The sequence below is a fragment of the Pristis pectinata genome, chromosome 7 (genome assembly GCF_009764475.1).
Source record: "Pristis pectinata isolate sPriPec2 chromosome 7, sPriPec2.1.pri, whole genome shotgun sequence".
Classification (NCBI taxonomy): Eukaryota; Metazoa; Chordata; class Chondrichthyes; order Rhinopristiformes; family Pristidae; genus Pristis; species Pristis pectinata.
Genome location: NC_067411.1, coordinates 87,094,658 through 87,122,381, shown reverse-complemented (window position 1 = coordinate 87,122,381; position 27,724 = coordinate 87,094,658). Strand labels below are relative to the sequence as shown.

Here is a 27,724-nt window from a genome sequence, read left to right as displayed (position 1 = left end):
ATAGAAGGCTGCTAACATTGTGCTGTTGTTTTAAATAAAAAGGATGAAGAGATAAACAATGTAGTTAGAGGACAGTTATTTTCAATTCAGAAGGCATGTTATTGGTATCAATTTTAAGAGATAGTATAATCTTTCATTTGGGAAGGACAAAAGAGATGGCAAATCTGGAATCTTAAAAAATAAACAGAACACTGGAAGAGCTCAGCAGGTCAAGCAGCATCTGTGGAGGCAAAAGGTGTGAGTCGACATTTTGGGTTGAGACCCTGCATCAGGTCTGAGAGGCAACAGGAAAGAACAGGTATTTCGCAGTACGTGGGAGTGGGAGGGTTGGGTTGGAGACTGGTAGGTGATGGGTGGAACCAGATGGATAGGAAATGATGGGTAGTTGAATGCAAGTGGTGGGAGGGGGTGGGACAGAGGCTGGTAGCTGATAGCTGGAGCCAAATGTGGAGGGAGTGATGGCAGATGGAATGAGGTGGGGGGAGGGATGAGTGTATGTGGAAGGAGAACAATGGGGTTGTGAGTTGCATAAAATTGGAAAATTCAATGTTCATACTGTTGGATTGCAAGCTACCCAAGCGGAATATGAGATGTTCTTCCATTTTGCGTTTGGCCTCTCCATAGTAATGGAGAAGGCTGAGGACAGACAGGTTGGTGTGGGAGTGGGAAGCAGAGTTAAATGACTTGCGACCAGAAGCTCAGGATGGCTGTTGCCTAGAGTCTTTGCCAGACACCAGCTTTCTGACACGTCCTCGTACCTCCTCCTGGACTGTAACCCCACTAAGAAACACCAGGCCATCATCTCCTGGAACATTACAGATCTCATCACATCAGGAGAGATCTCCTCACACCTTTTTCAATTCCTCTACTTTCTACAGATCAAAGGGGTAGTCATGGGCACTCGCATGTACCCTAGGTACATGTCTTTTTGTTGGCAATGTGGAACAATCCTTGTTTCAGGTCTATAGTGGCACACCCCACATCTCTTTCCCCACAACATCTAACAGCTGCATTGATGCTGCCTCCAGCACTCATGCAGAACTCATCAATTTCATGACCTTCGCCACCAGCTTCCACCCCACCCTTAAATTCATCTGGACCATCTCAGACACCTCTTTGTGGATCTCATGATCCATCTCAGGAGGCAGACATCTGACATCTTCCATAAACCCACCGATTCCCACAGCTACCTCGACCATACCTCCTTCCACACTGCCTCCTGTAAGGATGCCATTCGTTTTTCTCAATTTTGCTGTCTCTTCTGCATCTGTTCTCAAGATGAGGCCTTCTGCTCTTGAGGTTCTGGAATGTCCTCTTCTTTCCAGAAGCGTGGCTTGCCCACTGCCATGGTTAATGGAGCCTTTATGTGCATTTCCTCCATTTTCTGCACATTTCTAATATGGATCTAACATGGTAGAAATGGTGTTTAAAAGTGGTGGCAAAATAATTAATGTTGCCATTATCTGTAAACTTGAGTACCTTTACAATGGGTTTATCCTTGCTTTTTTGTCTGTTAGATACTATTTATCTTTATATTTCTTAATGTTATAGTTTTTCTAATTATATGTTTCTGATTTTCCTGACACTTTTCTATCCTTACCCAGTCATGACGTGGATTCATCTGGTTCTCTCCTGGTCCATACAAGATTGGATTTTTAAGGAGCTCTTTTTTCACAATCCTTCTTAGAATAAGTCCTCAAAGCCTTTTTCTGGTTTTCTGTCAGGCCTCGGTACCTTTTGTTTCGTTGTGCATGTATTAAAATGTTTGTTTTGCCTTTTAGTTAGTTTCAATCTCTTCGGATATTGTATTTTTTAAGCATTGAAATGTAAATGAAAGCCAGAAGTTCCTTATTAGAAACAAATCTTTTCAAGCTGCATTTAAGACCATTTTGTGGTTCATTATTTTAAATATAAAAGCTGTTATTTTCAATCGTCAAAATTTCTCTTTTTGTATGTTTAAAGTTTAACTGGAAAATTAACATTCAGACAAAATGCTTGAGCAGATGGATTTGATTCTGGGCTTGTTTCCAAGCCTAAGATTTGTGAAATAATTCGTCCTTTATATGTATCTACATTATTCAAATTGAAGCATCTTTGGCAAACTTTGTAATATTTGCAAACAAAATACCTTAAGTGAAATGTTACTGTAACACAGGAAAAAATAGCTTGGTTGCATTTGTTAAACATGTAGTCAACAAAATGCTTTAATTTTGCTATGCCAAGGGATTGTGTTTCTATAAGTGTAATCATTGTGGTGGTCTCTTTGTTCACCTCTCTTCAGGAATGATTTGCTTATGGTGTGTCGACAACTGAACATGGAGGAATCAGTCGCTGAGATTATGCATCAGTTGGGAGCAGATGAGAATGGGAAGATTTCCTTTGAGGATTTTGCACGTTGTCGTATGCAGTTGGTGTCTGAAATAAGAAAAGAAGAAGGAGAACTTTCAGTTAAGTCGGATGAATGTTGCAAAAAAAGAAAATTACGAGATCGAATAGCTTCATGGCCAACCAGCAGTGACAACAGTCTTGGTAAGTAGATAGGATAAAGGGAAAAACATTTTTGGTGTGTTCTTTATAGTGGCATAATTTAATATTTTACAGTATTTGTAACTGATGTTTATTCACTTTCCTTGGGGGAAATGGCATATTGGGCATGTTGTTTTGATAGAATTGAATGGTGAGTTAGGCCATTTTAGAAACAGTTGAGTCTTGAAATAAAAAAAATAGAAGAAGCTGGAAATATTCAGCAGGTCGCACAGCATCACTGGAAAAATAAACAGTTAATGTTTCAGGTTGAGGCCCTTGTTGGAACTGGGAAGAAGTGAGAGGGATGGATAGGAGAAAGGGAATATCTGTGATAGGTGAGACTGGATTAATGGGGCAGTTAGAAAGTGATTATGCTTCTTTGTCTGTGTTATGTGTTGCCAGTAGGACTTTAGGACTTGCTCACAAGGTAAAACCATGTTGATTCTGCCTAATCATTTTACATATCTCTTTTCCATGTGCTCAGTTACCACATTCTTATTAGTGGATTCTAGAATTTTCTCTGTTACCAATATCAGGCTTATTCTCCTATTATTCTATTTCCTCCCCTTTCCTGAAAATTGGGGTTTTACTTGAAACTTTTCAGTCCATGAAATTGACTCTAGAATTTGGGTGTTTTGAAGATGAAAAGCAATGTGTCAACCCTCCCTTCATCCACCATCTTTTAGACCCCTGCAGTGTATGGTTTCAAGTCAAGGGGATTTGCCCTCTTTTAGTCATCTTAATTTCTCCGATATCTTTTTACTAATATGAACTACTTTGTTCCTTACTGTCATTGTATCCTAGTACTCTAGCAGTTTCTGGTCTTTCTTTGTAATTTGCTACTGTGAAGGCAGACAGAAAATAATTGTTTAATTCTTGTACTATTTCCAGGTCGTTGTGGTTAAGCTATACAGTAGATCATATGTCATGAATCCTGTTCTGATCACTGAGGCACAGGATAATATTTTGTTTCAAATACTGATATAGATTAAACCCAACAGACTATTTTGGATGGATGTTTTGTGTGGAAGGTCTTGTGAAATTTGAAATGTTTAGCCTTTGCAAAGAAGTGTGTAGGACGATCTTGCAGCTTTCTGCTTTGTAAGGATGTTTCTTTGTCATACTATCTGTACTGCACACAGGGCTTCATTGTACATAGTTAACTATTGCTAGTTCCTGAAACATTCTTGGTAAATTTAATTCTTCCTCAAGTAACTACTTCCAAGTTCCTACCACCCTTGAAATCTTTACTTATCCTCTCAACTCACTTCAGTCCGATCCAAATGCTCCAGTGCAATAGATTTGTACCTCAATTGGGCATTCTCAGTTTCTTCATTTCATAGTCTTCTATTCAAATAACCACTTCTACCCCAAATCATTATTTTCCTTGCCTGATTGCTCACTTTAACAGTATACAATCCTATCCTCAAAAACTCATCTTCCCAGTCCCTTTCATTAAGTATTCCTTCCAAAATCCAAATCTACATTTCTCTGCAGCTGGTAAGTTGCTATTTTAGAATAAAATGCAGTAGACAAATAGAGTAAACGTGGTGTTACACTGCTTTATAAACTACTCAGGTGCACTTTTACCTTTTAAGTCACCTTTTTGTTTCTCTAGGTGCAATGTCGGGAGCCAGAGAGAGCTGGGAGTATGATTCTGGAGCCCGGGATCTTCAGAGCCCAGAGCTACATACTCATCCAACCATTCAGAAACTATTAGAATATGGAGGTGTTAACCTGGATCAGCAAATCGTTCTGCAGAAACTCTTATCACAGGCTTCAAGCTTGAGCCATCCAATGAGTGGAGGTTACTTGGAGCTAGCCAACACAGTGAGTGCTGCTCTCCTTATGTGCATTTTTCTCCTTCCTGCTATAAAATAAGTTATCCAAGTAAGTAAGAATATGCTTTAAGTGCATACCTGGATTTAAGGTTTGCTCATAATAAACCTGGTGATAGTATAGAGTGCTATATAAAATTACTTTTTTTAGACTACCATTTGTTCCTGACTCTTATTGATTATTCCATAACACAGACATTTGCAACAGTCAGTGCTTCCTGGTGAAAGCTGATGTTTGCTTGGTTGGGTGTGGAAGGAGTGTTTCACTAATGCCAGTTTTTACTGACAAAAGCCACTGAAGTTCTTTTCTCTGTTTTGCACTTGATTCAGTTTTTATTAGAGCCTGGATTTGGAAGGGAGCCATGCTGATGATGGTTGGGAGCTGGGCCTTAATGGTTCCTTACACTATGCTGTTTGAATCAAAGGCATGATGTCTATGAAACACAAGCTCTACTTTTCATTTGCCTAATTTGAACATATCAAAAGCATCTTATGTGTATATTTCAAGTGAAGTTTAAAAACATATGAGGAGGAACCGACTAGATGATCCATCAAGCCTGCTCTGCCATTCACTGAGATTAGGGCTGATTTGATATTGGTTTTAATTCCACTATCCTGTAGTATTTGCAGAGCTCTTGATGTCCCTAAATCTTCAACTGCAGCCTCCACAGTGCTACATTTTGCCTTCGTGTGCTTCCCCTTTTGCTGTTATAAGTCGTTTTTTGAGCTGGGTTGTTGTGGGGAATCCCAGGGACTGCTGACAAGCCTATATTAGGGCACCTAATGTGGCCAGCAGTCAGATGAGACTAGTGGAGCTGGTGTGTGTATGTTGTACTTTGTGTGCCATAGGATTGTCATCAGTTGATGTCCGTTGTGTGCTATAGGATTGTCGTCAGTGTTTTCAGCTTTTTTTTAATGAAGCTGTTGGTCAGTCTTTGATAACTTATTTTTTATTTCCTTTAGCAATTATTTGAAGAAATGTGCCTAAAAAGAATTTTCCACATTTTCCTCTTCTCTTAGTATGCCATCTTTTTACTCTTTACAGTTAAGAAACAGGAAATTTGATTCATGTTTTCAGTATCAAATAAAAAATATCAAAACATCCATTGGAGTGTTGATTACATTTGTTTTCTTGCTTTGTAACCTGAGGGTACTTGCCCCGATCTCAAAGTTACCCACAAAGTTACGATCCTTGAGTAGTTGCCCTCCACTTGTCCGATGTTGGTTACTCTCAGGCACAAGTTCAAATGGATCCTGCTAGTTAGCCAATCACACTGGTGATAAATTCTCAGGCTTCAAGCCAGGAAAGAAGTATTGTGGTATAAATGGATTTAGGGGCTTTGCTACATGAAACACAATAACCAGCTGCCAGTACGGCAGGTAATTAGGAAATAATAGAACTTTCATGCTTTTTCCCCCAAAGGCATATGGAATATAAAAGTAGGGGAATTTTGCTGCAACTGTTACAGGTGAGATAGCACTTGGATTATTGTGTGTGGTTTTCGTCTCCATATTTAAGGAATGATATACTTGCGATGGAAGCAGTGCAGAAGGCTCTCTAGGTTGATTATCCAGATGAAGGGGTCAGGATATGAATAAAAGTTGAGCAGGTTGGGCCTATGCTCATTACTGTTTGGAAGAATGGATGATGAGAGGACGTTTCCCTTAATCGGATGATCTAGAACTGGGAATATAGTTTCAGAATTAGAAGTTGCCTATTTCAAAGTTGTTGCAGTGATTGGTGCTGGGTCCTTTATTGTTCATCATATATGTTAATGATGTGGAAGAGAATGTAGGTGGCGTGATTAGTAAGTTTGCAGATGACACCAAAATTGAAATAGTAGACTGTGAAGAAGGTTGTTTAAGGTTACAACAAAATATAGATCATCTGGGAAAGTGGGCAAGGGAATGGCTGTTGGAATTTAACTGGGACAAATATGAAGTGATTCATTTTGGGAAGTTAAACCAGATCTGGACATTCATAGGGAATGACAGGGCCTTGGAGTGTGTTATTGAACAGGGAGACCTTGGGTCCAAGTACATAGTTCCCTGAAAGTGGTGACGCAGGTAGACAGAGTGAAGAAAGTCATTGGCCAAAGCATTGAGTTTAGGAGTTAGGATGTCTTGTTACAGTTGTACAAATCATTGGTGAGGCTGCACTTGGAGTATTGTGTGCAGTTCTGGTCTCAGTGCTACTGGAAAGATGTGATTAAGATGTGAAAAGATACAGAAAAGATTTACAGGACTGTTGCCGGGACTGCAGGGCTTGAGTTATCGAGAGAGATTGGATAGGCCAGGACTTTTCCCTGGAGCGAAGCAGGTTGAGGAGTGATCTTGTAGAAGTTTATAAAATTGAGCATAGGGTAGATGGTCAGTTTTTTTTTGAGGATAGTAGAGTTTAAAGAGAGCATAGCTTTAAGGTAAGAGGGGAAAGGTTTAGAGAGGATCTGATGGGTAAGATTGGGTGATGGGTATGTGGAATGAGGTGCTAGAGGAATTGGTAGAGGCGGGAACAGTTCCAACATTTAAAAGGCATTTGGACAGGTGCATGATAGGAAAGGTTTAGAGAGGTATAGGCCAAATGCAGGCAAATAGAATTAGTGTAGATGAGCATCTTGGTTGGCATGGACAAGTTGGGCCAAAGGGCTTGTTTCTGTGATGTATAACCCTGAATCTAAAATTTCATACAGAGATGAGGAGGAATTCCTTCGCAGGATTGTGAATCTTTGGACTTCTCTACCCCAGAGGACTATGAAGATGGTGTCATTAAATATATTCAAAGAAGAGATTGACAGACACAAACTACAAAGGAATTGAAGGGTTAGGGTAGGGAGAAGACAGGTGGTGTTGAGGCTAAGATTGGATCAGTCATCATACTGAATGACAGCAGGCTTGAGGGCTAATGGGCCTGTTCCTGTTTCATATGTTATGTTAAGTAGAAAGGAAAATGTTCAACTTTGTATAACATTTTGGGGCACTAAATAACATTTGGAATACATTCAAAAGATGAAGGAAAAGGCGAGATGTACATTTTTAAATTGTAAAATTTTAATCCATTTTGAAATATTTTCAAGTGCTTGATTATAATTCACATTTGCAGAAATAGCATTTTTGGAGCCTGAATGCTTGCTGAGCAATTTCATGATTTAGTGTGCTATTTAAAAGCTCAATTTTACTTGTGTAGCAAAGTGTGATTGTTTTCAGGACATCAGACATTAAGATTAGTTTACAAATATTTGAAATTTGTCTCTTCACTGATTTTTCCTTTATGCTGAAAAAGGCTGTGAAGCATTTCAACCTGTGGAGGAGGGTTGAATTGCCAAGAGTGAATTAGGATTTCTGCATTAGACCATGTACATGTGGAAGTTTTGGACGTTGTCAATTCCACCGTAGACTGAGGGGAAATACCAACAGTTTTGCTACCCTTGCAACTGCACATTTCAGGCTAGAGAAGTTGGGGTATCACTTGCTAAGGAACGTGAGCAAAAATGCCTCGTCTTTCTCTTACCAGCAAAGGGTTGTCATGTCATAGATTTCCTCTTGGATATACACTACTATAAGCTTTGGTTTATTCTAAAATGAGCATAATAGTTGGCCAAAATTATTTTAATTTAGAATTAAAATAAAATTTCTTACAATTAAAATAACCAAAATGCTCATGGTCAGGTTTAGTTAAGCTCTCTCTCAGGCTACTAATATTTAAGCATCTAACTGGATTGATTAGAGTTAATGTTAGGGAGTGATTTGAAGGACAAAAGAAGAATCGGAGGAATTTGGGGAAGGATATGAAAATTTAACTGAAGGTTTGGAGGATTGGGTGTCAGTATTAGTACGCAAGTTCAGTGTTGTGGAAATGTGAAATTCCTTCTTCCAAAGTGTTATAGATGTTGCAATAACTAAGATTTTCAAAACTGTTGTGAACCATTTACTAGTGCTTCAGTGGACATGGGTCCAATGTGGCTGAATGGTTTTGAGGTATGGATTTGCTCTGATACAGTTGAACATCCACAGTTGGTGTAGTGTATCTGGACTTCCATAAGGTCTTCAGGAGGTGCCAATTGAGATTATTATACAAACTTGGAGCGCACACAGTGTTGAGGTAATATACTGACAATGATTGAAGTTAGCAAAAACAATACAAAATTGGAATCGATTGGTCATATCTGGTTGGGAGGCTATAACTAAAGAGATGATGCAGTGATGGTGTTGGGACTCCAGATGTTCACAGTTCATATTAGTGATTTGGATGAGGGGATAAAGTGTAAAAACAAATCCAAATTTCCTGATGATACAAAGTTGGGTGGTCTGTGGCCTCTGTTAAGATGCAGAGAGATTTCAAGGAGATAAAGATGGGTTAGGTAAATGGGCACAGATATGGAAGATGAAGTATAATGTAGAAAAACGTGAGGTCTTCCACTTTGGTTGAAAACTAAGGTAGAGTAATTTTTAAATGTTGAGAGATTGAAAAGTAAAGACCTGGGAGCCCTTGTACAATAATCACAAAGTTAACATGCAGGTACAGCAAGCAATTAAGAGGGAAAACAGTATTATGGCCCTTACTGTAAGAGGATTTGTGTATAAGTAGTTTTGCTCCATTACACAGAGCCCTCATGAGACTGCAATCAGAATATGTACAAGTCTGGTCTCTTTACTCAAAGAACAATATACAAATGCAAAGGAGGAATTACAGCAGAGATTTGCTTAATTGAATCTTAGGATACCACATTTGTCAAAGAAGAAAGATTAAGTGAATGAGGCCTACACTAATTGAATTTAGGTTTGATTACCCTTGTTGAATGTATCGTAGTTCCATGTATGACATTTCTTCATCCTAATGTCAGACTTTTCCCCATGTTATTTTGCTGTTATCCTCCATAATTCGAATGGTCTTTGATCTTTGCATCAAAATAAGTTGAAGCCCTTGAGTGATGTGGGTGGCTCTTAAGTCATGAATCGAGTTTGCAGCAAATGGATGAGAATATGGACATTAGATGAGGTGAATTAAGAGTTCGCATCTGAAAACTGAAAGGGGAAAGAACATTTTAAACAGGAGCTTTGTCATCAAATGGGAACCAAGGAAAGCATTATGGCACTTTACCATCTGTCTAAGCATGCAGGCCTTACAGAATTTAAATGTCTGTGTTTATGCTCAATAAATACTTTCAAGAACCAAGCAAAACAGAGTTTCCAGAAATAGTTCCTTCATTAGTCACACCTTAGTTCAACTGTCCCACTGCATCCCATTTCCAGCGTCCTGGGTTCGACCATGTAACTTTCCCCTGGCTGCTCCAGTTTTATCCCACATCCAAAGGTTAATTAGCTACTGTAAGTTACCCTCAGGAGAATTCAGGTGGAGATAGTAGATGTGAAAGAGAATAGTTCACAGGGAACTGAGTGGGGGAAATGTTCTGAGAGTTCACATAGACTTGCTGGGCTGACGAGCCTCCTATATTGTAAGTAACATAACCATACACAGAATTTTTAAAAATTGCTTGGTATTCATTATGCATAAATAGTCATTTTAATTTTCTAGGATCTGCACACTTAGCTGGTAAAGTGCTATTGGTTCCTGTTTGATGCCAAAGCTCCTGTTTAAAATATTCCTCCTTTCAATTTTCAGTGTTTGCAATCAGGAAAATTTCTGTACTTGACGATGGAGGTGATGCCTGTTAAGGCTTGCATTTTCATAATAGTTGCTGAACTGTGAGACATAATGCTTTCAGGATGGCTGTCACTGGGCCCTACTTTAGAAGGAAATCTGAAAATGTTACCTCATGACAGGAGCCTGCTTTTTGGCTGATAGATTGGGCCTACATCAGGTCAGTGCATTATTTTACAGGAGAAGATTTTGCTATGTCAGTGCTGGGGGAGACAATTAAATATCAACTACACTGATGGATCAAAAGTCACAGACAGGCTGGAAGACCAGCTGACAGATTTTTTTTTCCATTCACGAAATGAGTCTGTATGACAATATAGTAGTTTCTATGTTACTGCTATGGACACCAGCTTTTTAAATTCCTGGTTTTATTTAACTATTTGAGTTCACCTTCTCTATGGTGGGATTTGAACTTGTGCCCTTGGATCATATGTTCAAAGATCTAGCTGCTATTCTAGTCATTTAACCAGTACTTTATCAGACCACATTATAGTGCCTGTTTTGTCAAATTACCCATGTCCTCTCATTTTTGACCATTTCACCAATATGAATATTTCTCCAAACCGTGTTTTAAATTTTTTTTGAAGAAATATCTTGTGCTGTGGATAAATGGGAACCAGTGAATGGAAGTCTTAAGATTTCCAGAACTCATTTGATAAGGTGTTTTTGAAACCCTTTTCATATTTCTTCTGCCCTAGGAGAACAATCACAGCTTCTCCAAACCTTCCCTGCAGTAGCAAATATTTTGCCCATCTGAGCAAATATTTTCCGCACCCTCTATAAAAACTTCACACCATTCCTAAAGTGCAGTCAGCAGATCAGGGCACAACATTCCAGTTGCGGCTGAACCACTCTAAGTATTTATTGCAACTTGCTTGCTTTTGTATTCTATTCTCTGTACTGTATATGCCCAGGATTTTAGATTGCATGTTCATCATAACTTTACTTGAGTTTGGGTACCCCTACAATTTTTCCCAGTGCTTTTTTAGTTTGTTGTCCCACAGCTGCTTTTAATTGTTTCCCCTATATCTTTAATTCCTTTTGATCTTGCACTTCACTTAGTTATTTTTTAAGATGTAAGTGTTTTTTATATGAATTTCTGAAAGCTTATGTTGATCTTGGTGAAATGTTTCCCAGTTTATGTAAATCATTAGGCTAGAAGTCTGGGCAGGATATTAAACAAGTTGAAATTGAACAAAGTGGCCATTTTATAATTGTAAAAGTCTACAGTGCATTGGGTTGCTTATAATCTGTTCGTGAATTTGAGTCACTGTTAAATTTTTTCCAGACTTCCTAGCAGCAGTCTGAAATGAGCACAGGTCTAGTATCGATGTTGAAATGTTATTTGGTGCTTGTTTCAGGACCTGTTTGTTGTTCCTCCCTGGGCCTGTGCTTGCCTCCCTTTTGCTCTCCAGACTTGCCTGCAGGCTGTTGCCAGTGAGTCAGCTGGCCAGCAATGAAGCAGAACAAAGTAGCAAGCTCATTCTTCAGACTTGAGGGGCCGCAGCATCTATTAAAATTAGGCTTGATGAGCAGTTTCTACTGAGACTTGGGGCTCCTGGTTTTGAGCACATGCTGGCAACCTGTTGTAACATAATTTAGTGCCATAGTTCCTTGTTTCAAATTATGTGATCAACTAAACCACTGATTTCTTGACTAGATGCACTTTTCTCTTAAATTCAGATCTTTTGTGACATTTTCTCAAAAGCACAGCACGTTCTACTGATGCCCCTGCTGCAGCTTAGTATTTTTATAACTTACCTGCTTTATTATTGTGATCTTTTTCCTCGTGTGTAAGTTTTCTTCATTATCTAAGAATTTTTCCTTTTTTGATTTGTTTATCTTTGACTATTTCAGCTCTTTTACTTTACTGGTTATTTTATGCAAAGCATTTTCCACCATCACATTTCGCAAAACAGCTTGTAATTTAGGGGAAAAAAAATCTCAATGTACTATATCCCAGCCAGCCTAATGTAAATCTTTGACACATTCTAATTTTTGTGAATTTTGAGTTGGGTTTTGAGCATCTTGAGTGTTCCACAACATGAAATGGTAAAGATGTTATCAGTGCAAAATGTAACTCGGAAATTAGAGTTGTAATGGACAATTAGGGGTCTCCATATCTTTTCCATATCCTCACAGCACACCTGCACCCATTTCTGCCTATCTAGGCTTTACCATTTAATATTTTTTGTTGTTTTCATCGTGCATTTGATTATCCTCTAAATTTAATTTTATGTTCAATTATCAGGTCTTAAAGCTAGCTCCTCATTATTTGATCTGATGTTGGCATCCATAAGCCTCTGTCCTGCCCTTCACTTTCTACCTGGATGCCCTTCTTTACACCTGACAAGCAGATTATCCTCTAGAGTCTGTGATCTATCACTTCCTAATGATATCATTAAAGATTTTATTGCAGAGTTGTCAATAAAAAAAATCAAGGCAGTTAGGCAAAATCAGCAGGGTTTTGTGAAAGCAAGATCATGTCTTGGGAGTTGCTTAAGAAATAATGTGCTGTCGATAAAGGGGAACCAGTGGATTGATGTACTAATATTTCCAGAAAGATTTGATTAGATATTACAACAAAGGTTATAGCAGAAAATAAAAACTGGTGCAAGAAGTATTAAATTGGTTGGTTAACATGAAGCAGAGTTAGGCATAAATGGATCTTTTTCTGGTTGGCAAATGTGAAGAATGGTGTGTCACAAGGATCAGTACTAGGACCTCTGCTTTATGCAATTATATAAATGACCTGGGTTAAGGCATTGAAGCTGTGGTTGCTAAATTTGTTGATGGAGCATCGATTGGAAAGCAAGTTGTGAACAGGACACAAGGGAGCTACAAAGGAAGTGTACTCCATTTGCTAGGTATCTGCCCATTGGGAAATTGTGAAGTTGTCCATTTCGGTAAGAAAAAGCATATTCCCTAAATAGTTGAGATTGCAGAGCTTTGGGAAGCAGAGGATGTGTTTCACCAAAGGCTAGTGGGAAAGTCCAGCAAGCAGTTAGAAAAGCTAAGTGTTATTGTTTATTGCTAAGGAAATTCTATACAAAAGTGGTGAGCTCACATCTCGAGTACTCTAAAGTATTGGTCCTCTTACTTAAAGGACGTTAGTGTTAGAAGCAGTTCATAGAAAGTTTACTAGATTAGACTAATGCATGAGATGAGTGGCTTGATTTATGAGGAAAGATGGGAGTTCAGAAGAGTGAGAAGTGACTTGATTGAAAAATAGAAGATCCAGAAGGTCTTGACAAGGTGAATGTGGAGAAGATGTTTTCTCTTGAAGATCTAGAACCAGGAGTCGCTGTTTTAAAAATAAGGGGCTTGCATGAAGAACGGATGAAATGCAATCACCTCCTCAAGGCATAGTGGAACCAGTCTTTGAAAGTTTTTATGCCAGATGGGTTCATAAACAGCAAGAGGGTAAAAAGCTACTGAGGATTGATTGGAATGGTTAGATTAGTAATGACCTTACTAAATGGCAGAGTTGGGGCCAAGTGGCCTACTAGTGCTGGTAATTCCATGTACTTGTGTTCATATGCTGCATCTTGAGAACTGTGGCTTAGGGAAAGAGGAACTTGCATGTTATTAGTATTTAAAAAAGGTTTTGATGTTGGAAGTTACTTAAGTGTTTGCCACTATTGGTTTCTTGCTACATTCAGCATTTTATGCTGGATCCTGCATTAGATTTCAATGGCCATTGTATGACTATAGGGGAAAAAGGAAGGGGTTCTTATTCCAGATTTTAATTATTTGAAATTACATGCAATGTTATTTGGTTTCTGATATTTAAAACAAATGATTTTTAAAATAATTTATTTTACTTATCTTGACCATGCCAAGGTCAATGGGCTGGAGCTTTACAGCCCGTTAAAGACTTCCAGGAGAATTTCATGGGTGTTGTTTGTCTGACAGGACCACACTACTCTGCTGTTGCCTTGGCCCTTGTTGCTCAACCCAGAATATTTTGTTTTATTAAGATCAGTCCCCTGGAATCAGTTAAGCTATATTCAGGCAAATGATGAGCACAGGTTGCAGGCTGTTTGCAGTAAATTTTAGGCCATTTTTTTTGTGGTTTTTGTTGAGGAAGAAATCCTTACTGCAATGGTGGCTCCTGTTCTACGAGGGATTGTTGGTAATCCTCTCAGGCTAGTCATGTAGGGAGATATGAACCCATAATGACTTTGGGTTAGCATCCTCTGCAAAGCTGGCAAGTTGTACAAAAGTTCAGTCACCCAGGTATATTCTCTAATATCTCTCTGTCCAAACTGACTGAAAATTCTAGTCCAATATACAGCACATTAGGACAGTGATATGTAGGCAAATAGTGGCAATGTTGATTGTTATGTTAATAGGTGGAGATCTGTTGGATTTCAGATTGTGCTAGTTTTGTGTTTAGAAATTTTGCAGCAAAAGATTGAGTAAATTAGGATGGGAAGGTGAAGAAAGGCAGGGAAAAATACTGGTAGTGTTTTGCATTTTCCTCAGTTGAATGAATACCTACATCTGTCACATTGTTTCTTTTTTCCAATTTATAGTAAACAGCGGATGTGAGATGTATTTCACTACAGTCTGCAGAGTCATAATTCTGCAAATGCCGTTGGGCTTCTGATTCTCAAATTGCTTTGTGTTACGTGCTATTCAATTCAAATATCACAATTAAAAAATAGTATGTGAATTACTTCGAAGCGCTCAGCTCAATATATTCCTTTCTTTCCCCGTCATCTGAAGATTGCAGTTAATCTGGACATGGGAGTTTGATCAACCTATATTACTAAAAGGTTGCATCTGTTGCATTCTGCCTTTTAAAGACGCCACAACCATGAACGTCTAAAATGATGACTTGTCATTACATCATCAGTTCATCTTAAATGTTAATTTTTTCACCTGGAATACTTGTCACTTCATTGGGCATTCGCACCCAACTCTTCAATGTACATTTTTTGAACAAAGGAACTAAAGTTGATTACTTAGCCCCTCAACTTTTTGGTGAGATTGTGGGTGAAATACGACCAACCTCTCTTTGCCTGTTATTTCTCTAGATGCAACTGTTAAATAATTCTTAGCCAAAAATAATCTCATTAAAATTACCAGTTGACCTGGCTTCAAAGTTGCTGATTTGTACCACCCTCTGGGTATAGAAATGTTTACAAATTTCACTGCTGAATTGCCCAATTTTAATTTTTACCTACCCACACCATGACCCCCACCCCAAAAATCTCCAGTTCCAGTCACTCCAATCAGTTTACCTATCAGCCCCCTGTTTTATCTCAGATAGTTCGACAATGTGTTATCAATCTATAATATTAACTCAATTTTTCTCTTGCCACAGACATTTCCTGATGTGCTGTGCATTTCCAGTATTTTTCCTTTGGTTTTGGGTTTCAACAATAGTTCTGACCTGTATTTCACAGCTTTATTGTGACCCTTTGTCCTTAAGAGATGGCCCTGTGTCAGAGATATGATGTTTGTCCTTTATCTCTCACCTGCCTTTTGTGCATCTTAAAACTAACATGTTTTCTAATGAAGAATCTTTGACCTGAAATGTTACCTCTTTCTCTTTCCACATATGCTGCCTAACCTGCTGAGTGTTTCCAGCATTTCCTGTGTTTGTGTTGCTTACTTTTAGACCTGAGAATGTAACAGTAGGGTGCAGTGGCACATCTAAAATAAGATAAGATACCTTTATTAGTCACATGTACATCGAAACACACAATGAAATGCATCTTTTGCGTAGTGTTCTGGGAGCAGCCGGCAAGTGCCGCCACGCTTCTGGTGCCAACATAGCATGCCCACAACTTCCTAACCCATATGTCTTTGGAATGTGCAAGGAAATCAGAGCACCCAGAGGAAACCACGCAGATGTGGGGAGAATTTACAAACTCCTTACAGACAGCGGCTGGAATTCAACCTGGTCACTAGCGCTGTAATAGCGTTATGCTAACCGCAACACTACTGTGCCTGCCCTCTAATAGGATTAGTTAGACTGTCTTTCCTTTGTAGGTTGGTGGTTTTAACTTGTGACATTTATTGCATAAACATTAATTTCCTTAATTTGCCCAAGGTAAGTTTGCATACGTTCATAATATACAGCTACTGATGTTGTAGTAGTATTTGGCATTTACATGAGCGATAGGAAGGATAGGCACAAGTTAGTAAAGTGTTTTAAAATGGTGCAATTAATTAAAGTGGATGGCATCAAGAATCAATTTTCAAAACAAAACCAAGCAATTTTTAATTAAACATCTTTCTCAGACCTTCATCCAAGATCTAACAGGCTGCTGCTGCTGCAAATGTTCATTTACCAGGAGATTCTGCCTGGGTCCTAATGTCTACTCTTTGAGACACTGATTTTAATTGAGGGTTCTGTGAACTCCTGATCTCCACCACATGAAACAGCTAAACAAATACAGACAACACAATCTTGCCTGGTCCCTTCACACTGCAGTGATCAAGAAGGTACATCAGTGTATTTACTTTCTTGGGCATCTGAGAAGATTCAGCATGTCCACAAAGATTCTCTTTAACTTCTACATATGCACTATAGAAAGTATTCTGACAGGTTGGCAACTGCTCTCACCAATAGAATCTGCAGAGAGTGGTAAATACAGCCCAGTCCATCACAGGCTTGTCACTTCTTTCCATCCAGTCCATTTTCATGGTGCATTGCTTCAGGAAGGCTTGTAGTATCATCAAGGATGCCACCCTAGCTATTCCCTTTCCTCTTTCCTACCTTATGGGAAAAGGTAGAGGAGCTTGAAAGCCTGGACATACAGACTTAAGAATTTAAGTTCTTCCCCACTGTTATCAGACTTCTGAACCATTTACCTTTGTCACACCCCCTTCCCAGTGGTGCTGCCACGTTCTCGTACTCTTAACACTACCTCACTCAGTTATTCTATTATTGTCACTTCAGCATTTTTTTGCACTACTTCATATTGCACTATAATCTTTGCACCATTCTGCTGTTTTGTGTTCATCATGGTACTTATTGTTGTATTTGTATTTATTATTACCATGTATACTGTTTATGAGCTTCATGTGAACAAGGAATTCCATTGCACCCTGGTGTATATGACAACAAACTAATCTTGGTAATCTAAGTAGGAAAGAACAGAACTGAAGAACAGTTAATATTTCTGGTCGATGACCTGTTATGGGACTGGCTAAGGTGCCATCTTTCTAATGTAGTGTTAAACTTGTCATAGTGTCATATAGCACAGAAATGGGCCCTTCAGCCCACCTTGTCCATTCTGACTTTCTTGCCCATCTACACATTTGCCCAAACTCTGTCCATATCCTTCTATACCTTGCCTATTCAAGTGCCTGAATGCCTCTTAAACATAGTAATGGCACCTTAGCCAGTCCCATGATGAGTCATCGACCAGAAACGTTAACTCTGTTCTTTCCTACTTAGGTTACCTAGATTAGTTTGTTGTCATATACACCAGGGTGCATCTGATTCCATCACTTCTGGCAGTGCATTCCAGGTATTAACCACTCTGTATAAGAGGAAAAAAACCCTTCCCCTCAAATCTCCTTTAAAACTCCATCCTTCACTTTATACCCACGCCATCATGTTTTTGATACCCCTGTCATGGGCAGAAGATTCTAACCTATCTATTCCTCTTGTATTATATACCTCCATCAGGTCACTCCTCAGCCTCCTCCACACCAGGGAAAACAAGCCCAGCCTATCCAATCTTTATCCATAACCAAATCCTCTAATCCAGGTGAATCTTCTCTGCACTCTCTCCCTCTCAACCACATCTTTCCTATAGGGTAGCAACCTGAACTGCATACAATACTCCCAAGAGCTGTCTAACCAATGTTTTGTAAAGTTGCAACATAATGTCTTTAACTTTGATATTATATGCCCTGACCTAGGAAAGCAAACATGCCACCTTCACTGTCCTTTCTAGCCGTGTTGTTATATTCAGAGAACCATGAACCTCAAGGTCTCTTTGTTCTTCAACATTCGTTACATCCCTACCATTATCCTGCCCCTGTTTAGCTTTCCAAAATGCATCACCTCACACTTATTGGATTAAATTCCACCTACCAGCACTCTGCCCAACTTTCCATCTTGTCTATATCCTGCTGTAGCCTTAGACAACCTTCCTTGTTCTCCTGAACTCCACCAATTTGTGTTATTGTCAAACTTATTAATCATATATCCTACATTCACATCTAGGTCATTAACATATATCACAAGCAGCATGTGAACCACGTGGTACACCACTAGACAGATTTCCAATCAGAAAAGCAATCTTCTAACAACACCTTCTGCCTCCCATCGCATTGCCAGTTTTGGATCCAATTAGCCAGCTTGTCTTGGATCCCATGTGCCTTATCATTCTGGACCAGCCTACCATGTGGTACCTTGTCAAATACCTTACTGAAGCCCATGTAGACAATGTGTACCACCCTCCCTTCAATCTTCTGAGTTATCTCCTCAGTGAGACAGGACTTCCACACCCCCCCCCCCCCCCATACAAAGACATGGTGTTTATCCTCAATGAGCCCCTGCCTTTCCAAATATCCTATCCTTTAGAATTTTCTCTAGTTTCCCTACCACTTGCATAAGGCTCACTGGTTTGTAGTTACCTAGTTTATCCCTGCTGCCCTTCTTAAATGGAGGAACTATCCTCCAGTCTTCTGGCACCTTGCTAGTGGCTAACAAAAATCTAAAAATCTCTGTGCCCCAGCTATCTCCTTCCTTGCTTCCCATAGCAAACTGGGATATACCTCATCCAGCCCTGGGGATTTATCAGTCCTTGTGTGTTCCATGACATTTAATACAGTCCAGATATGCTCCAGATTATCCAGGTATCCCTCCCTGAACTCACTATCTTTCATGTCCTTGGTGAGTACATATGAGAAATATTCATAGGACCCGGCCACATCACCTGGCTCCATGCATATATTACCACCTTGGTCCCTAAGGGGATCATCTCTTTCCCTGGCTATCCTCTTGCTCTTGATATACTAATCAGGATCAGGTTTATTATCACTGGCCTATGTCGTGAAGTTTGTTGTTTTGTGGCAGCAGTACAGTGCAAGACATGAACGCAAAAATTACTATGTTACAAAAATAAATAGTGCAAAAGAGGAATAACAATGTAGTGTTCAAGGGTTTTGGGGTTCTTAGTGGCTAAGTTTTGCCCTCCTAACTCAAAGTTCTCTCCTGCACACTTTATATTCCTTTCTCAATTCCAGTTGCCTGTACCTACCATGTGCTTCCCGATCAAACCTCCAATATCCTTTGCCATCCAAGTTTCTGTAATCTGTAATTCCTGCTGTCTATTGGGTGGACCCTGGTATAACCCCACCAAAGTGATTGATTGTTCCATTTCATCCCAAAGTTCTAACCATATGGCCTCCTAGGATGATCCTTCCAGGATATCCTCTGTCTTGCTGTGCTGTTCTCCCAAATTATAGTGTGATCCCCCTCTGTCATGCCTCCTCTTCTCCCTTTCCTTCCCCGCCAACTACCAAATTAGTTTAAACCCCCTCAAGTAGCATGAGCAAATCTTCCTGCAAGAATATTGGTCCCCTTTCCCTTTTCAGTTTAAGTGCAGTCAGTCTTCTTTGTACAGGTCCCACCTACCCCAGAAGTGATCCCAATGATTTTGAAGGAGGGAGATGCACGTCAGTAACTATCAGCAGTAGTTGCAATGTTGGCTCAAATCTGGTCAGGAGGCAACAGTAACTGATGGGTACTGAAGGGAAACAGCTTCTCTGTTAAAGTGAGAGAGGTAGATGTGGGTCATCTTGTAGGGGGTGTAGAAGAACGCTTTACTTGAGCTCAACAATGTGTAGGCCCAGGCTTTGGGGAATGAAGGGTGGGCAATTTTAGAGCAGCTCCCTCTCATACTGGCAATGGCATGGCCAATAATTCTTGGTGGTACCTTCATCAATATAGTTTTGTGATTTGGAAGAGACATCAGCAAATTTGATATTGTGTCCCAAGTCCTGATTACATTGCTGAAGGTTGCAAAGTTATGCAATGTCTTCAGCTACCCTGCAGATGGAGCACTGTGACAACACAACTGATCTAAATGAATGGGTTAGTCCAACTCGGAATAGATTTTCTACTGGTGTCAAATAAAAACCTCAAGTCCACCTGAATTATGCCAGTATCTTCCTCTGACCTTTGCCTCCTGCTGGATGACTGTCACCTACAGTGAGACCAGTGCACTGGCAGAAGAATATGGAAGCTGAACATTAAATTGGTGACCCCAGAAAAATGTCAAGGAACTCAAAAGGGATTACGAAGGTTGGACAACTGTGAAGCCCCTCTGATTCGTTGATGCATGTGGGGAAGACGTACTTTGAGGTTCTTCAACCTTAAGGTGGATAGAAAGTAAGAGCCAGAGAGAGACGGAAAGAAAGTGGAACCTACTCCTGTGGTTAGTAGGAGTAGATGTTGAGCACAAGTTCCAAGAGGTAAAGAGCCAGCAAGTCTTGTAATCCTTTGAGATAATTTTCAGATCTAGAAGCTGTGATGTGGAAAGGATAAGGTTCTTCTTTGAAAAAAATTCACAGAACGAGCTTTATGATAACAGCCATAAAAAGGTGGATCAGTAACATACAGCAGCTTGACATATTATGGAATCATTAATCCTTCTTTGCCAGGCTATATGATCTAAAGGCCACAGGAAGCACAGCCTCCCAGAACTTTCCATTTTATATTCTGGAGGCTTTGGAGGACAGCAAGCAGGAGAGTCTATTGACACTGGATGAACTGACAAGGTTGACCCTCCAGTCAAATTGTACTTCATTTTGTGGTACTTGAGGGGGCCCAGACCTGCTGGAAGTCTACAGCTCTATGCTTCCAGCTGACAGCAAGTTGGGAGTAGGGTTGCATCACCCCTCACCTAACCGGCAAAAGGGGAAGAGTATATTGGCTCTATCACTCTATAACTTGGAAAGTGATGTCTCATCTTGCTGCTTAATATGGATTACAAGATTCTGTTCAAATTCTTCAGCGTGAGTCAGATCTGTTTTGGTGACTGGCAGGATGATCACTGACAGTCTTGTGCTGCTTAGGGATATGATTGCGCTTTTACAGGGCAGTGAGGTGAACACTTGCCTGGTCAGCTTAAACCAAAAGAAGGCCTTTTGATGTCAATGATGGATATGCTCCCCAGAATGGGGCTTGGTGCATTTCTAATCACTGGGCAGGAAACAATAAGCTTCCTGATGACGTCTAGAGTTAGGGAAGGCTGTAGCTTTTTCTACATCTTGTTTTGTGTTTAAATAGAATCTTATGAGGCTGTTCCTAGGGGCATAGACTGAAAGTAAATATTGACTGCAAGGTGTTATTCATGACCAAGTGATGAAAATTGGTACATGTAAAGATCATGACCTGTGGGATGTGCTGGAGCTGGGCACAGCCACTGTAAGAATTCTATAGGGAGGGCCATAGTTTAGCAACCTCCCGCCAATGTGCAATAGTTTGAAATTCATTAAAATCCCACAAAATATTTGCTCAAGGGTTGTATAGGATTGATAACTGATATGCTAACATTGCACTGAGATGCACGTTATGAAATGTTAACTTGAATGTTCTGTATCAATATACTTGAATTTTTTTGAATAAAGTATATTTGAAGTAAAAGTGACAGTGAACTGCAAAGCAGGCACAACTGGGGAAATAGATGAGACATGGCTGATAACCCAGTCAACTATGGTAGAGGGGAAGCCATGGTTAAGGGTAAAATAAAATATCTCAAAAGGCACTGGTGCGGAAAGTCTTGTCATCAGAATAGAAATGACAGAACCTGAGAAACTGGGAGAATAGAATGGTGTCTTCACAAGAAGTGGGATACAGGCCGTCCCTGGGTAACAACCAGGTTCCATTTTTGCAGTTGAGTTTGTCCTCAAGTTGAAAAATACACAGATCATGCTATATAGTAACTATACCTCCCAAGTATTGGAATGAATGGGATAGAAAGCATATAATAATAATAAGGAACAATTACTATAAAAGCATAGAGAGAGAGAAAGAAAACTAGTTCTGCTGTTCATACAAGCGAACTTGTGTACATATGTCAAACTTTTGAATTTAATATTAGCGGAGCTTGTTCGTATGTAGGGGGTGTCTATAAGTCAGGCTTTTGTAACTCGACGGCCTGTGTGTGAAACAGGCCTTGTAATTTTCAGCACCACCAGTGGGATTACCAGATATGCCTTACCACACCTTTGACATTCAGACGATTCCTCTGCAACTTCTTGGTTTGCTTTTCCATTTCCTCTGATTAGTAGTATTAGGCAAGCTAATGGGGCTAAAGCTTAATGAGCCCCCTGGTGTGGGTGACTTTATCCTAGGATCCTAAAAGAAAGTTACTGAGATACTGGATATTTGTTGTAATCTTCCAAAAATCAAGGACTCCTACTGTGGAGGAAAAAGATCGAATATCTGTCCAATTATGCCTCTCGTAGTCTTTATATTCTTTAATTAGCCTTCTCTGCTCCAGGGAAAAGAAGCCCAGACTATCCAATCTCTCCCCATAACCAAAGTCTTTTATCCAAGCAACATCCTGGTGAATATCCTCTCTATTCTCCCCTCTGCACCTTCTCGCATCCTTCCTATAGTGTGGTGACCAGAATTGCACAGGATACTCCCAAGGTGCAGGCTAACCAGTGTTTTGTATAGTTGCAACATAATGTCTCAACTCTATTCCGTGCTCCAGTCTATGAAAGTAAGCAGGCCATATACCGCCTTCATCACCTTGCATTGCCACTTTTAGGAAACTGTGGACCGAGAACCCTAGGTGTCTCTTCATCAGCATTCCTTAGTGCCCTACCATTCACTGTAGATGTCCTACCTTATTTGACTTCCCAAAATGCATCACCTCACACTTGCTATGATTAAGTTCCATCTGCCAATACTCCTCCCAACTTTCTAATGGAAACACGCTGCCAGGGGAAATGGTAGAAGCCAATGTTTCTCTCTGAATTTTGATTTTTTTTAAACAAAGTATCTGATCACATTGCTATATGTGGGTCCTTGTCAGCTGTCAACCTTTTGTATTACAGCAATGATTTTGGAGTGTCGAGGTTCTGAAAGTTGCCTCAAATGCAAACCTGTATTTCTGTCTGGGTGCTGTAAAAAGACTTCTCTTTAAAAAGAAAGTAATTGATAGAAGAATTGGAACTTTCTGCTTGGAATAACTGTAAGGGGAGAAAATGCCTTCGCTTCTTAGCCATACTGCATGGAAACAGGCCCTTCAGCCCAACTGGTCCATGCTGACCAAGATGCCCATCCAAGCTAATCTCACATGCCACCGTTTGGCCTATAACCTAAACCTTTCCAAGTCATGTACATGTCTGTTTTTTAAAAATTGTTATTGTACCTGCCTCAACCACCACCTCTGGCAGCTGATTCCACATAGGTACCACCTTTTGTGTATAAATAAATGTTGTCCCTCATGTTCCTATCAAATCTTTCCCCTCTCGTCTTACTCTGTGGGGGGGGGGGAGGGAACCAAGTGCATTCGCCCTATCTAAGCCCCTCATGATTTTATACACCTCTATAAGATCACCTCTGTCTCCTACACTCTTCCTATAGAAGGGTGACCAAAACTGAACACAATACTCCAAGTGCAGCTTCACCAGCATCCTGTACAACCGTGCCATGACTTACCAACTTTTATACTCCATGCCCTGACTTGTGAAGGCCAGTGTGCCAAAAGCTACCTTCACCATCCTGTCTACCTGTGATTTCACTTTCAGTGAACCATGTACTTGTACTCCAAGGTCTCTCTGTTCTACAACACTGCCCAGGGCCCTACTGTTCACTGTTAAAGTCCTACCTGGAGTTGATTTTCCAAAATGCAACACCTTGCACTTAACTGAATTAAACTCCATTTGCCACTCTTCAGCCCACTTACTCAGCTGATCAAGAGCCCCCTGTAATTTTTGATAACCTCCTTCAATATCTGTGATACCCCCTTTTTTAGTGTCATCTGCAAACTTACCAACCATCCCTTGTATATTCTTATCCAAATCGTTGATGTAGATGACAAACAACAATGGGCCCAGCACCGACCCCTGAGGCACACCACTAGTCATAGGCCTCCAGTCCGAGAAACAATATTCCACCATCCTCCTCTGCTTTCTATCATCAAGCCAACTGTGTATCCAATCAGCCAGCTCTCCCTGGATTCCACACGATCTAACCTTCGAGGGTAGCCTACCATGTGGAACCTTATCAAAGGCCTTACTGAAGTCCATATAAACCAAGTCTAACCCCCCCCCTCCCCTGTCCTCATCAACTTTCTTGGTCACCTCATAAAAAGCCTGAATCAAGTTTGTAAGACATGATCTCCCATGCACAAAGCTATTCTGACTACCCCTAATTAACCAGTCTTTCCAGACGTACATATATCTTATCCCTCAGAATCCTCTCCAGTAACTTAGCTACCACAGATTGTTAGACTTACTGGTCTATAGTTCCCAGGTTTTTCTTTGCCTCCCTTCTTAAATAAAGGCACAACATTCACTACCCACCAGTCTACCAGCACCTCTCCTGTGGCTGATGATGATGCAAATATCTCAGCCAGGGTTCATGTAACTTCTCTAGCCTCCCACAGTGTTCTTGGATAAACCTGGTCAGGCCCTGGAGATTTGTCTGCCCTTTTAAAATAAGATACTTTGTGCATGTAAATGAATTTAGATTATGTAATTACTTTTCAGTCTGCTTGGAAGATGGGCTGAATGTCCTTTTACTGCACTGTAATTTTCTGCAATTCTGCACCCAGATGAATGCTTTGAACCACTTGTGTGCTCATAAAGGTCAGGTTTACCTTGTCACAAAACTAATGGATTCCTTTGAGTTAATGGTTGTAACTAATTGTTCTATCCTTATGGAGAACCAGGTTATAACATTTAAGTATTTCATAAAATATAAATTCACATGGATACCAATCCAGAATCATTGGGATACAGATCTTAAATAGTTAACTTTAATTTTTGAAACAATGACAGGAAAAGATGCAGACTATTAGTGGACCCACCCAATTAAATTTCATAAACATTTAGGAGTAAACCAGAAAGCCTTAAAACCAAGTGTGTTCAGTATATTGCTAATCTTGGTCAACTTCCATTCTGTTATGAAAACATTCATTTGGATAACTTCTATGTAATTCAACAATTCTTATAATATGAAGCAAATTCTCATCAGGTGCAAAACACAAATCTAGAAGTTTAGGACCTGGTTAAAATGTCTCTCTTGTTTAAGGGGACATAACATTACACTGATACTTAGAACATGGAACAGTCTGTCTGTGCCAACCACGATGCCAGATTAAACTAATCCCTTCTGCCTGCACATGATCCATGTCCCTCCATTTCCTGCATATTTATGTGCCTGTCTAAAAGCTTCTTGAACACCACTATCATATCTGCTTCCAATACTACCCCCTGCAGCCAGTTCCAAGCCTCTTCACTGTCTCGGTTGGGGGGGGGGGGGGGGGGTGGTTTGAGGCTCACTTGCCCCGCACATTTCCTTTTAAACTTTCCCCCTCTTGCCTTAAATACATGCCCTCTAGTATTTGACTTTTCTACCCTGGGGAGAAAGATTCTGGCTGTCTACCCTATTAATGCCTCATTTTTATAAGCTTATGTCAGGTCTCCCCTCAGCCTCCGACACTCCAAAGAAAACAATCCAAATTTGTCCACTCTCTCCTTATAGCTCATCCCCTCTAACCCAGACAGCAACCTGGCAAACCTCTTCTGCACCCTCTCCAAATCTCCACATCCTTCTATATTAGGTTGACTGGAGCAGCACACAATACTCCCAAGTGCAGCCTAACCAAAGTTTTATAGAACTGCATCATGACTTACTGACTCTTGTACTCCATACTCCAGTGATGAAGGCAAGCATGCCATACACCACCTTTACCACTCTATCTACTTACATTGCCACTTTCAGGGAGTTTGCACCCCAGGATCCTTATGTTTATCAATGCTGTTAAGGGTTCTGCCATTAACTTTCTCCTTACATTTGACCTCCCAAAGTGTAACACCTCACACTTGCCCAAATTAAACTCCACTTGCTATTTCACTGCCCATAACTGTAACTGATCTATATCCCACTGTATCCTTTGACGACCTCCTTCACTGTCTGTAACTCCAATATTTGTCATCTGCGAACTTACTAACCAACCTATCTACATTTTCATCCAAGTCATTTATATGAATCACAAACTGAGATCTCAGAAAAGATCCCTGCAGAACACCACGGGTCGGGGACCTCCAGCCAGAATAATACCCTTTCACCACTACCCTCTGTCTTCTATGAGCAAGGCAATTCTGAAACCAGACTATCAAGTTACCGTGGATCTTCTGCATCTTAATATTCTGATTTAACCTACTATGAGGGACCTTGTCAAACACCTAAGTAAAGTCCATATAGTCAACATCCACTGCTCTACCCTCGTAAATCACCTTGATCACCTCCTCAAAAAAAATCAATGAAATTTGTAAGAAATTTATAACATAAAGTCATGTCGAGTGTCTCTAATTAGCCCATGTTCTTGCAAATGTGAATAAATTCTATCCCAAAGAATCCTCTCCAATAGGTTCCCTATAACTGATGTGAGGCTCGCTGGCCTATAATTTCCTGGGTTATCCCTATATCCCTTCTTAAAGGAACAATATTGGCTACTCTCCAGTCCTCTGGGACTTTGCCTGTCGCTGGAGAGGATACAAAGATCTTTGTCAAAGCCCCAGCAATCTCCTCTCTTGTGTCTCTTAGTAACCTGGAATAGATCCCATCAGGCCCTAGGGATTTATCCATCTTAATGCTCTTCAAGAGACCCAACAACATCTTCTTGATGTTAACATGCCCTAGCCTGTTAGAATGCCCCACACTGATCTCGCTATCCTCCATGTCCTTCTCCTCAGTGAATACCGATGCAAAATACTTGACTAGTACTTCCTTGACCTCCCTATACACCCTCTTGTTTTTAATCCTGCTTGCCAAGAAGATTTCAAGTCCCCTTTAGCCCTCCTTGCTCAAGTTATTTCAGGCTTTTTTTATATTTCTCAAAGCCCCTGTCGGACTTCAGCTTCTTAAACCTTACATAGGCTTTTTTTCTTTTAGACTAAATCTATAACCCCTCTCACTATCCAAGGTTCCCTTACCTTTTTGTCCATCTTTGTCCTTTCTCCTTACTGGAACATGCCTGTTCTGAACACTGGTCAGCTGGTCTTTAAATGACTCCCACATGTCAGATGTGGACTTGCCCAATAACAGCTGCTCTTATTTACTCTCCCAAGCTAATATTGTTGTAATTTGCCCTGCCTCAATTTAATACTTTTTCTCCAGGTCCAGACATGTCCTTATTCATAACAGTCTTAAAACTTAAGGAGTTATTCTTTCCAATATGCTCTCCCAGTGAAAGGTCAGTCACCTGGCCAGGCTGGTTTCCCAATACAAGGTCCAGTATACTCGGGTGATAATTGAATAATTGATAAGGTGATAATTGATGCTTGATGATTGAAAACAAGAAATCTTGGAGCAGATTTATAATTTGTACTTTCGTTACTGAGTTTGTGCATTTGACAGTGGTTCGGGTGAAATGGATGATGGAATGTGTGTTTACTTCTAGCATAGCTTCAAAGGAGAAGAATTTATCCAATGTAAACTTTTATCTTTCATTCTTGTTGGGACAATGATGAACAACTTCTA

At 40.1% G+C, this 27,724-nt stretch overlaps 1 protein-coding gene across 2 annotated transcripts in view; it reads left to right on the top strand.

Moving 5' to 3' along the window:
• Window positions 1-27,724, top strand: part of mcc (MCC regulator of WNT signaling pathway) — a 114,112-nt gene that overhangs the window by 2,462 nt on the left and 83,926 nt on the right. For both annotated transcript variants that reach the window (XM_052019542.1, XM_052019540.1), the window contains exons 2-3: window positions 2,282-2,529; window positions 4,145-4,356. In XM_052019542.1, the coding sequence (XP_051875502.1) occupies window positions 2,282-2,529; window positions 4,145-4,356 (460 nt within the window). The remainder of the gene's footprint in view (window positions 1-2,281; window positions 2,530-4,144; window positions 4,357-27,724) is intronic.